At 41.1% G+C, this 12,906-nt stretch overlaps 1 protein-coding gene and 1 long non-coding RNA gene across 2 annotated transcripts; both read right to left on the bottom strand.

The window, feature by feature from the left end:
- Positions 1–8,229: 8,229 nt before the first annotated feature.
- Positions 8,230–9,618, bottom strand: LOC121813240 (putative nuclease HARBI1; the record flags this gene model as incomplete). The annotated part of the gene is made up of 3 exons (XM_042216877.1): positions 8,230–9,281; positions 9,362–9,473; positions 9,559–9,618. Coding segments are annotated over 3 exons (555 nt in total), but the record flags the coding sequence as incomplete, so codon positions are not given.
- Positions 9,619–11,779: 2,161 nt separating this feature from the next.
- On the bottom strand, positions 11,780–12,612 carry LOC121813241. The gene is made up of 3 exons (XR_006053591.1): positions 12,547–12,612; positions 12,350–12,461; positions 11,780–12,269 (listed from the first exon to the last, which is right to left on the bottom strand). It is a non-coding gene; the product is annotated as an uncharacterized LOC121813241 (long non-coding RNA).
- Positions 12,613–12,906: the final 294 nt, after the last annotated feature.

Here is a 12,906-nt window from a genome sequence, read left to right on the forward strand (position 1 = left end):
GTGACCTAGGGCAAGCTGATGGCATAAGATGTAAGTACAACTCCTCCGGTTTCATATGCAGAAAAATTATTGTGCTGGCTTACGTGATTGCAGATCTACCGGGATTTAAAAATAGTTACGCAAAACAAAGTGTGCCCGCTCCGACCGGCTTTAAAGGGTTAAGTGTGCTTTATAAATAAAGTTTATTATTATTATTATATATATTTTTCCCTATATGAAGTCATTCTTTTTTTGAACAAAACTCAAAACAGAGCCTATTAATCTTTCAGTGATTTCTAACCCCCCCCAATCCCACATGCATACTACCCCTGGGTGTATCAAATATCTGCCTCCGCCTCTGGTTACGAGCTGTGGGTAGTGACCAAAGAACGAGATCGAAACATCATACCAACACAGGAACAGAAAATAGGAAAAAAATGAAGAAAAAAGTGAGTAAATTAGAACAAATATTGAATAAATAAATAAAATAAAGTAAAATTAAAAAAAAATACATTAACATTAAATGATAAAATCTTTTTTTTTAAAAAATTGGGGGAAAAGAATTTGAAATTTACTCTTTTTCAATGTAGACATAGGATTTAAGCCCCCCCGGCTTAAACCCTATGTCTACATTGAAAAAGAGTAAATTTCAAATTCTTTTCAATCTAGTCGCAGGGTGGGTAAATTACATTGTTCTAAATACTAAGGAAAAGATTTGAGATATTCCACAAAGGGTGTCCACTTGTGGATAAATTTTGCAGAACTACCTTTCACTGTGAGTGAGATCTTCTCCACCCTCAAAAATGTCCAGATAGCATTAAGCCATTGTGATGCAGATGGAGGCATGGGAGATTTCCAAAGAAATAAAATACAGTGTCTAGCAAGAAGGGAACAATATGTCAAGATCTCAATTTGCTGGGAAGATATATTAACCCTCTAGGGTCGCCAGACGGCTGGCTCGTCAAAATCACATGAACAATTTAAGACAACACAGCTACAAGATGAAGCACGCCAGAGTCTCCATTTCAACTTGGGTCGAAAGTGCGGACTTCAAATTATATTCCAGTTTTTGAATTGTTTCGATGGGCCAAGTAAAACCAGAGTTATGATAAAAAATACACACGATGTTTTTTTCTGAACAAAACAGTGGTGTTTACAGCGGGAAGAACGGTAAAAACAGCGTTTTCTACAGACAGCGCTAGCAAACACTCTCCGCTTGCGAGTGAAAAAAGAAAAAGAAAAAACACCTCTTCCCTATTGGTGTTAGAGTTTACCATGTCAGCCAATCAAAAAAATGATAAGACAACATGTGACATTTGGTTGTTTAGAGAGAAGGGGAAGTTTTTAGGAGTGACACCCGCGACATAAAGCAGGCGAGCGAAAGACAGAGGCTGTATCCCAATTCAGGGTCTGCAGCCTTAAAGGCTGCATTTTAAGGCCGATTACGTCACAGTGGCGCGCCGAAGGCTGTCCCAATTCAAAGGCTGCTCGAAATGCAGCCCTCAAATGCGTCCTTCACTTCCCTGAATTTTAAGGCTGTGGCGGTTTACACTTCGTGGCCCAACATATCCCACAATTCATAGCGCAGCAGTCGGTGTGGATAATTTTGCCGCAGACGGCAGAAGCGGAGCGGCCTAAGAGTAAACTGTGAAAAGTAAGTACTGAATATGATGTCACTTATTTATGTGCAAATGTTTAATAATGAGGAACATTAAAACATTACTTTTGGCCACATCACGGCAAAGTTCTTTGCTATTAGCGACGTTTGTACATTCAGCTTTTACTTGCTTTTAAAGCCTTTAAATTATAATATACAATAGTTGACCTTAATCTTACAGAGAATGTGATGATTTTATCGATAATTAAAGTCAGTCATATATCCACAAACACAACAAGCTTAAAGTCAGTGATGCTGCTCGGTTTGCAGTCCTGAATATCACGGCACAAGCAGGACTCACTGCACTGTTAATGTTAGCTATGTTACAGTGGGGCAAAAAAGTATTTAGTCAGCCACCGATTGTGCAAGTTCCCCCACTTAAAATGATGACAGAGGTCAGTAATTTGCACCAGAGGTACACTTCAACTGTGAGAGACAGAATGTGAAAAAAAAATCCATGAATTCACATGGTAGGATTTGTAAAGAATTTATTCGTAAATTAGGGTGGAAAATAAGTATTTGGTCACCTCAAACAAGGAAAATCTCTGGCTCTCACAGACCTGTAACGTCTTCTGTAAGAAGCTTTTCTGTCCCCCACTCGTTACCTGTATGAATGGCACCTGTTTGAACTCATCATCTGTATAAAAGACACCTGTCCACAGCCTCAAACAGTCAGACTCCAAACTCTGCCATGGCCAAGACCAAAGAGCTTTCGAAGGACACCAGGAAAAGTATTGTAGACCTGCACCAGACTGGGAAGAGTGAATCTACAATAGGCAAGCAGCTTGGTGTGAAAAAATCAACTGTGGGAGCAATCATCAGAAAATGGAAGACATACAAGACCACTGATAATCTCCCTCGATCTGGGGCTCCACGCAAGATCTCATCCCGTGGGGTCAAAATGATCATGAGAACGGTGAGCAAAGATCCCAGAACCACACGGGGGGACCTGGTGAATGACCTGCAGAGAGCTGGGACCAAAGTAACAAAGGTCACCATCAGTAACACACTACAACGGCAGGGAATCAAATCCCGCAGTGCCAGACGTGTTCCGCTGCTGAAGCCAGTGCATGTCCAGGCCCGTCTGAAGTTTGCCAGAGAGCACATGGATGATACAGCAGAGGATTGGGAGAATGTCATGTGGTCAGATGAAACCAAAGTAGAACTTTTTGGTATAAACTCAACTCGTCGTGTTTGGAGGAAGAAGAATACTGAGTTGCATCCCAAGAACACCATACCTACTGTGAAGCATGGGGGTGGAAACATCATGCTATGGGGCTGTTTTTCTGCCAAGGGGACAGGACGACTGATCCGTGTTAAGGACAGAATGAATGGGGCCATGTATCGTGAGATTTTGAGCCAAAACCTCCTTCCATCAGTGAGAACTTTGAAGATGAAACGAGGCTGGGTCTTCCAACATGACAATGATCCAAAACACACCGCCCGGGCAACAAAGGAGTGGCTCCGTAAGAAGCATTTGAAAGTCCTGGAGTGGCCTAGCCAGTCTCCAGACCTCAACCCCATAGAAAATCTGTGGCGGGAGTTGAAAGTCCGTGTTGCTCGGCGACAGCCCCAAAACATCACTGCTCTCGAGAAGATCTGCATGGAGGAATGGGCCAAAATACCAGCTACTGTGTGTGCAAACCTGGTAAAGACCTATAGTAAACGTTTGACCTCTGTTATTGCCAACAAAGGTTATGTTACAAAGTATTGAGTTGTATTTTTGTTATTGACCAAATACTTATTTTCCACCCTGATTTACGAATAAATTCTTTACAAATCCTACCATGTGGATTCATGGATTTATTTTTCACATTCTGTCTCTCACAGTTGAAGTGTACCTCTGGTGCAAATTACTGACCTCTGTCATCATTTTAGGTGGGGGAACTTGCACAATCGGTGGCTGACTAAATACTTTTTTGCCCCACTGTATCTCCTCCCTCGACTATTCATCTGCAGTAGTTCCCAGGTGAAATGACGATGGAAGCTGTCCCATCCCCCCCCATTTCATTCAAAGCTTTATGAGCAGTAAAGGACACAGTATCATTTAATTAGCTGATGGAAAATTTCAAATGAATCATGCTAATCCAGCTTGACATGATCTACTTTCTCCATGTCTCGGAGCACCAACACAATTAAAACAGAAAAAAAGAAAGGATTAGTACATGGACAAGACGCAACACTAGATGCTCCAGTGCACAGGGGAGTTCATCTTCAATCCATTTTAATATCCTCTGTGTGATACAACTTTGTGTATTAGAGGCAGCAGGGGGGACAGCTGTCTGAGTTCTTTTTCCTGACAACTCCCAAGCACCTCACAAAATTTCTCCACCTTAAACAGACTGACGCTGATATCAGGATTGCTTTTGATGCAAAGTGATATTTTGTAATGGCGAATCCAGTGTTTACATGACAATGTTAACATCAGAATATAAACGACATTTGGTATAAGTGTATAAAGCATATATTCCAATACCGCATTTGGGTCCATGCATAGTCACACACCTATACAGGGCCTCTGCAGAGAAGTACACAACCTAACATGCAAACATGCTTGCATGCAATACTCCAAAAATTCAACAGAAAGTAGTTCAATGTGGATGAGACTGTGCGCAAAGTCAAATGCTGACTGGTTGAAAAATGGGCCAGAGCAGAAAAGGGAGTGACAGCAGAGTTCACCATAAACTGATAAAGTGTGAACTGGTTTCTACAAATGTTGCAAACAGTCCTTTAAGATTCTTTACCTTGTTGATGTAACAGCAGCCACAGAAGCAGACATTAGGAGATTATATTGTGACTATAAAGCAAAGCGCATGGTCAGCAACACTACTCAGATACGCTGTGGCATACTGATCATGATTGATTACTATTACAGTCTTGGCCAAAGGTTTTGTTTGGCCTTGGTAGAGTTTTTCAGGTTTCATTTAGATTATTTTTACATGTTTATATGACATTGTCATCTAATATAATATATTACAGGGATTTTTTGACACTTTGACCAAAGCTTTTGGTTTGGCAGCGGTGCACCTTCCAAAACTTTTGGCCACATCTATAAGGCGTCAACAGTGTGCCAAGAAAATTTTCTGAATACCACTGCACCACCAGCAACCAGGACTTTCAACACAAGATATGTTGGATACATGGATTTATGATGTCCATACCCAATTATTATCTCATTATCTGTAGCATAGAAGTAGCAGATCAGGCCTGAAGTGTGCAAGACTCCTTTCTCGATGCAAAGCATTGGGATTCTGAACCCAAAAGAGTGTGCTTTTCAGTTACTGAAGTCAAACGAGCAGCAACTGATGGCAGTACATCATAAGGCAGGAATTACTTGAATTTTTGTGCCGTTTATAGGTTGTAGACTTTAGACAGTGATTGACTGCAAATGTATTTTCATGGATAAAAACAAACATAGAAAAAAAAAGCATAGGTGAAGTTTGCACTTCAGTCACATTAGTGTATTTTTAAATCCAATGTGGTGCTCTACAGATGCAAAATTGCAAAAAAAAAAAAAAAAGTAACCAATTTCTTTGCAATTTTATAATTTTAATATGAATCAATCCATATATTTCAGGTAATTCCAGTTTAAAATGAACCTAAAAATGTTCCACCCACATTCTAGAAATCCATATTTCCTAATTAGTATTTTCCAAGGAAGCCACAACAGATTTCCTTACGTGTCAAGTTTGGGGTTACAATTTGCTATCAAGTTGTGACCACAAGTAGAACATACAAGCATTTGCGAATACATTTCAATACAATGGTTAGGGTTCTCGTTACTTTGTAATTAGCCTGATACATAGATTTACATTTAAATCGTTAATAAAAAATTATTTGCAGTCATCATCGTGTCATACTTATTTTTTACATAGTGGAACACAGTTAAAGTAAGTATTTGACTATTTCTGTTTAATTGTAGTTTTCCATTTTAACTGTGTAAAGTGTTACAGTGAACACTTAAGTAAGCTCTTCATTCTTTTTATAACTTTCCATAACATCCAGCACAAAGCACCAAACACTTGATGTGTATTTCTGTATTACTGCAACGAAATAAAAAATGAACAAAGTTGCTCTTTGCAATGTTTTAAAAGTAGGTGTGAATACTCATTCATCAGTTTATTTTTGCCTGTACAAGCAGCTGATGTAGTCATAAGCTGAACTTTAAGAAATGTAAAATCCACGTGGGTAATGTTGTTCTTTAAATTGGTGTTCTGCTCTTCCAGCTTTTTATGAGCCCACAATATAGCTCACAAGACCATTAGCATAGACTAATACTCCAAACATTTATAAATTTAACCAATATAATCCATTGGTTTTTATTCAGCATGTTTTACAGTCTATTGTATATATTTATGTATATAAAGAAAGCACTTTAGCATGACAGACACATGCTTTTAGCATGTAGCATGCGTTTACGTGGAGCTAAATGGTGGGGCTAAAAGGTCTGTATCTAAAACATAAGCCAAAACATAGTAGTTCCATTGATTTCCACCCGCTCTTTCTCATTTGACTTTCTTCTTCCTCTTTGTGATTTTTAGTTCAATTGAAAATGTGATAAACTGAAGGGTCAGGTTATTTTACTTTTGCAATATTTGTCCTTGAAAGCTGCTGCTACCACAGTACAGAAGAAGTGGGTTACATGCTATCTGTGGTGGTCACTGCACTGAAAAGATTACATTATTTCTCGTCTTACAGTGCAATAATAAATGTTTGGAAGTATGAGCAGGGGTATGAAGCACTTTTGCCCTGCAGCTATTTTGAAATGGCTTCAGAGTATAACATCTGCTGTGGGGAGCAGAAACACTGATGGGAAATATTTTCTTCAGGTTTCTGTTCAGTTGTCAAGGCTTTCTTTTTTGCTACATCTCAGTGCCCTTATTCATGAGGATGAAACTCAATAGAGATTTTTAAAAAATGGTGGAAATATTTAGAAATCATGGGAGAAAGCACTGAGTAAAAAAGCAAAGAAACTATCTAAATCCAATCTGAAGCACAGATAGATGTACTGGATGTCAAGCTCTAAAGTGGACAAACAGGAAGGAGGACATATGGAGAAAACGAGCTACCAAATGTCTCACTAAATCTTTACAGTGATCCATCATAATACCAAGACCATGAAACCAAAGTCCTAGTAGTCTTGCCATGAAGCTATCATGCAAAGCAAACATGAAGCTTCTCTAACACTGAATGTGAGAGTCATAAAGTCAGTCATGGCTAGGACATGAATAAAAACATAAACTTGATCAATAACAAATACATCCCAAAATAAGGTTTAAAAAGTCACTGTGTGTGTCTGCGGCAAAAAAGGTCTCAGTCCTGAGAATGCTTACTGACTTTTGGTGTAATAGGCAAACCTTTCTACTGCAGATTACTCTAGCTTCTCCAAATATTCAAAAGAAACAGTTCACAGGTGCCAACTGAGCTCAACTGGGCTTGAGTGTGCCCAGACCATTTTCTGTCAGTCATCACATACATCACATAGATACATTTACAGTGCTTGGGCAGCACGGTGGTTAGCACTGTTGCCGCACAGCAAGAAGTCATATTACGTTCGTTGTGAGAGGTTGCGCCTCGTTCCATTTCGATTCCAGCGGGCAGCCTTGGGGGGGTTTGAACAGCCGGTTCCGCTCTCTTATTTCTCCGATAAACCAGGGCTAAGCCAACTCCGATCAGCATGAACCCTGTTATCACGGTTCCGAATAGATAGATATCTTCAGCGTCCTCGATCGACAGTCCCGCCAGGCACATGATCCTCCAGTTCTGCCACCCGTCCATCGTGTATCCGGCAGGGAAAGTCCCTCCAGGGCACTCAGGCTCTCCCGAGCCCAGACTTCTCGTTGAGAAAAGGGTGTCAATAGCATTCAGAGACCAGGGCCCTGATTTCAGGAAGCCGGTTTAGAAAACTCAGAGTGAAAAACGATACTCAGGGTTGAGTAACCCCGAACTGTCCAACTCGGAATATTCGGTTTCAGAAAGGCTGATAACAATTAGTTCAGTCAACGCGGAGTTGCTTTAACCCCAAGTGAAGCGCGCGGACGAGGATACATAAAGCCCTGATAAGCGGAGCACAGATTAAGCGAGTCACCATGGAGACGGAGGGAAAGAAGGCGCGGTCAATGTATTTTACAGCGCTTGAGGCCGAAATTCTGATGGCAGCATATGCCGATAACATGCAAATTTTGCGAAAAAAAGTAACACAGCCACAGCTGCAAAAGAAAGGGAGCATGCATGGCAAAACATAGCCGACAGAGTCAATGCGTGAGTGTTAATTTAAACATTGATCTAGGGATTTCCACCCATTTAACACGTTATTTTATTATATTTTTATTTTTTATTTTATACATTTTATTTTGTGATGTGATGTGAGCGCAGGTGCAACCCAACAGGCCCCAAACGTTCCTGGCAGCAAGTAAAAATGAAATATAAAAATATAGTCCAAACAGGTAGGTATTGTTAGAGCCGTCTTCTGTTTGTCCGAGTAAACAATCAGTTAGGCTACATACTCGGCCTATGATACGAGCTCAAGCTAGCTTACTACCATGCCGTATCCACAAAGGGCGAAAGGTGGGCTCACACCCATCAGAGGCTGAGCAGTTGGCCCTCAGCCAAAACAGTGGGCGCCCTGTGGCTGAAGGCATCTCTGCGGGGACATCCTCTGAGTCAATAACCCCGCAAGACACAAGTGCCTACATAAGGGGTAAATTCAAAATAATACATGATGTGCATACATCCTTTCTTCACAGTCACCTTTGCAGTGCTACTCATTCATTTGATAAACTCTTTACCATAATGGATTATTTTGTAGTGAAGTTATTTTCCTACTGATTTTGCCTTCCCTCAGTCTTGGTTGTCTTTGAGAGCATAATGACAATGAAGTGTAAGCGTGATTGGTATGTTTGTTAATTGCCATTTGGTCCCTTGTAAGTTATAAGTGACCTGTATAAACCTCATATTCTATCAGTTGATGGTGGTGGTGTACTGCATCTGGTGCAGCCTCCTGTTGAGCCAGACCAACATGCAGTTGTGAGTAATACTCCACAGATTATATGAGTTTACAGTAGAACAGCAATGTTGTTTATTTCTTTACTACAGGAAAATAATGAAGAAACATTGACAGCTGTTACAGAGGAGGAAGCAACAGAGACACTTTATGAGGTTTACATCTTTTAATACTTTGTGTACAGGAAACACAGGCGACCAATAAAGCCAGTTGAACAAAAAATCTGTTTATTCTTCTTTCAACATGTTGAGGTGATGGGTCAAAAGAAATGATTGTGACATATGGTGTCTCTGACTGCGCTTCCATCTTGTATGTCCGTGGGAGGGTCAGGATGTTCATGGTTTGGATCACTGCTGATGTTTGGTTCAGAAGGACAGTGTTCTCCTCTAATTGTGGCAATGTTGTGAAGAATCACACATGCCACAATAATGTCACATGCCCTTTCTGGGGTGACCCTGAGTCTTTGCAGGCACTGGAACCGGGCCTTAAGCATTCCGATAGTCATTTCAATTCTGGCTCTTGTCCTGCAATTAGCCAGATTATATCGCTGCTGTGGGCCCGGTTCAGGGTCAGGGTAAGGGGTAAGCAAATAGGGTAAACATGGATACCCCCTATCACCAAGCAAGTAGCCAGTGAACTCTCCTAAGACAGAAGGATACACTTCAGTTCAAATGTCCCTGAAGCAATTGGTCTTTATATATTTTAAAGTATTCTCAACTCACCATGTCCAAATTTTGTGCTCAGTGTACATTCACGGAATATTTGTGAGTCATGGACAGAGCCTGGCCACTTGGCTTCCACATTTGTGATAATGTTGGCAGCATCATATATGATCTTCACAGTGCAGAGAACACAAATTAGCATCCATTACTATAATGAAATAATTTGTTAGTTTGAAATGCTACAGGGAACTATGTACCTGTACATTAATGCTGTGGAAAGACTTCCTGTTCACATAGTCTCCTTCATTTACTGAAGGAGCAATGATTGGAATGTGAGTGCCATCTGTACAGCCAATCACGCCTGGGAACCCTGAATAAATGTAAAATTTAAGTAGTAGTTCAAGTATCACCACATCATGAATTAAGTTTTGGTCATCCTGATACCTGCAATTTTGTGGCATCCCTCTTTGATAAATCTTGTGGGTCTATGACCGGGGAACACAAACGAGTACAGGAGACGTTTCAGTGCAACTGTAACATTCCTGACTGCCCGACAGACGGTAGCCTTGGAAACGTGCTCAGCGTCACCAATATTATACAGAAAGCTCCCGTTTGCAAAAAACCGAAGTGCAATACAAATAATATGTAATGAACTGAGAGCATGTCCGCGATGTGTCACATGCGTAATATATGGCCTGAGGATGTTATCCAAATAACTTATAGATTGTGCTGAGAAACGGTAACGTTCGCACAGAAAATCATCAGGAAATGATAAAATGTCCAAACGCGCTCTGATCACTCTCTCCCGGCGGAGAGCTCTGCGGAGAATTTGGGCTTCACGATCTACTGGCTCTTCAAGGAAGGGGCACGCCATGTCCGACACTTCCTACTGTCAGGTTTCCGACAAAGGGGCGGAGACAGTCAGGGTTAGTTGTAGTAAACCTGCTAGGGGGCAGGTTAGCTTCACGGAGTGTGTCGTCATAGTGACTCACTCAGGCTTCAGCTGAACTCGCTTTGTGAAACCGAAAACCCAGAGTTTTCGTTAACTCAGGGTATACTTACTCAGTTTTTCCACTAAACCGGCTTCCTGAAACAGGGCCCAGGGCCCTATTTCAGGAAGCCGGTTTAGAAAACTCAGAGTGAAAAACGATACTCAGGGTTGAGTAACCCCGAACTGTCCAACTCGGAATATTCGGTTTCAGAAAGGCTGATAACAATTAGTTCAGTCAACGCGGAGTTGCTTTAACCCCAAGTGAAGCGCGCGGACGAGGATACATAAAGCCCTGATAAGCGGAGCACAGATTAAGCGAGTCACCATGGAGACGGAGGGAAAGAAGGCGCGGTCAATGTATTTTACAGCGCTTGAGGCCGAAATTCTGATGGCAGCATATGCCGATAACATGCAAATTTTGCGGAAAAAAGTAACACAGCCACAGCTGCAAAAGAAAGGGAGCATGCATGGCAAAACATAGCCGACAGAGTCAATGCGTGAGTGTTAATTTAAACATTGATCTAGGGATTTCCACCCATTTAACACGTTATTTTATCATATGTTATTTTATTTGTTATTTTATACATTTTATTTTGTGATGTGATGTGAGCGCAGGTGCAACCCAACAGGCCCCAAACGTGCCTGGCAGCAAGTAAAAATGAAATATAAAAATATAGTCCAAACAGGTAAGGTGTAATTGTATTATGAGCCATAGTGCTTGGTCTGTTTGTCCATGTAAATCAATTGCAGTTAGAGGCTACATTAATTTTCTTTCTGTAAGCACTTATTGAAATTATCTGAGCACATTACAAGTACATATTTGCTTACTCTGTATGCTCAAATGTGACCCGTTATAGCCAACAGAAAAAAAGCGGAGGCCCGAAAAACAGGTGGGGGTCCTCCACCACCACCACTCACAGAGGCTGAGCAGTTGGCCCTCAGCCAAAACAGTGGGCGCCCTGTGGCCGAAGGCATCTCTGCGGGGACATCCTCTGAGTCAATAACCCCGCAAGACACAAGTGCCTACATAGGGGGTAAATTCAAAATAATACATGATGTGCATACATCCTTTCTTCACAGTCACCTTTGCAGTGCTACTCATTCATTTGATAAACTCTTTACCATAATGGATTATTTTGTAGTGAAGTTATTTTCCTACTGATTTTGCCTTCCCTCAGTCTTGGTTGTCTTTGAGAGCATAATGACAATGAAGTGTAAGGTGATTGGTATGTTTGTTAATTGCCATTTGGTCCCTTGTAAGTTATAAGTGACCTGTATAAACCTCATATTCTATCAGTTGATGGTGGTGGTGTACTGCATCTGGTGCAGCCTCCTGTTGAGCCAGACCAACATGCAGTTGTGAGTAATACTCCACAGATTATATGAGTTTACAGTAGAACAGCAATGTTGTTTATTTCTTTACTACAGGAAAATAATGAAGAAACATTGACAGCTGTTACAGAGGAGGAAGCAACAGAGACACTTTATGAGGTTTACATCTTTTAATACTTTGTGTACAGGAAATACAGGCGACCAATAAAGCCAGTTGAACAAAAAATCTGTTTATTCTTCTTTCAACATGTTGAGGTGATGGGTCAAAAGAAATGATTGTGACATATGGTGTCTCTGACTGCGCTTCCATCTTGTATGTCCGTGGAGGGTCAGGATGTTCATGGTTTGGATCACTGCTGATGTTTGGTTCAGAAGGACAGTGTTCTCCTCTAATTGTGGCAATGTTGTGAAGAATCACACATGCCACAATAATGTCACATGCCCTTTCTGGGGTGACCCTGAGTCTTTGCAGGCACTGGAACCGGGCCTTAAGCATTCCGATAGTCATTTCAATTCTGGCTCTTGTCCTGCAATTAGCCAGATTATATCGCTGCTGTGGGCCCGGTTCAGGGTCAGGGTAAGGGGTAAGCAAATAGGGTAAACATGGATACCCCCTATCACCAAGCAAGTAGCCAGTGAACTCTCCTAAGACAGAAGGATACACTTCAGTTCAAATGTCCCTGAAGCAATTGGTCTTTATATATTTTAAAGTATTCTCAACTCACCATGTCCAAATTTTGTGCTCAGTGTACATTCACGGAATATTTGTGAGTCATGGACAGAGCCTGGCCACTTGGCTTCCACATTTGTGATAATGTTGGCAGCATCATATATGATCTTCACAGTGCAGAGAACACAAATTAGCATCCATTACTATAATGAAATAATTTGTTAGTTTGAAATGCTACAGGGAACTATGTACCTGTACATTAATGCTGTGGAAAGACTTCCTGTTCACATAGTCTCCTTCATTTACTGAAGGAGCAATGATTGGAATGTGAGTGCCATCTGTACAGCCAATCACGCCTGGGAACCCTGAAAATAAATGTAAAATTTAAGTAGTAGTTCAAGTATCACCACATCATGAATTAGTTTTGTTCATCCTGCTACCTGCAATTTTGTGGCATCCCTCTTTGATAAATCTTGTGGGTCTATGACCGGGGAACACCACAAACGAGTACAGGAGACGTTTCAGTGCAACTGTAACATTCCTGACTGCCCGACAGACGGTAGCCTTGGAAACGTGCTCAGCGTCACCAATATTATACAGAAAGCTCCCGTT

This window comes from Haplochromis burtoni, unplaced genomic scaffold (assembly GCF_018398535.1).
Source record: "Haplochromis burtoni strain Fernald_Lab_line unplaced genomic scaffold, NCSU_Asbu1 Contig_1320, whole genome shotgun sequence".
Lineage (NCBI taxonomy): Eukaryota > Metazoa > Chordata > Actinopteri > Cichliformes > Cichlidae > Haplochromis > Haplochromis burtoni.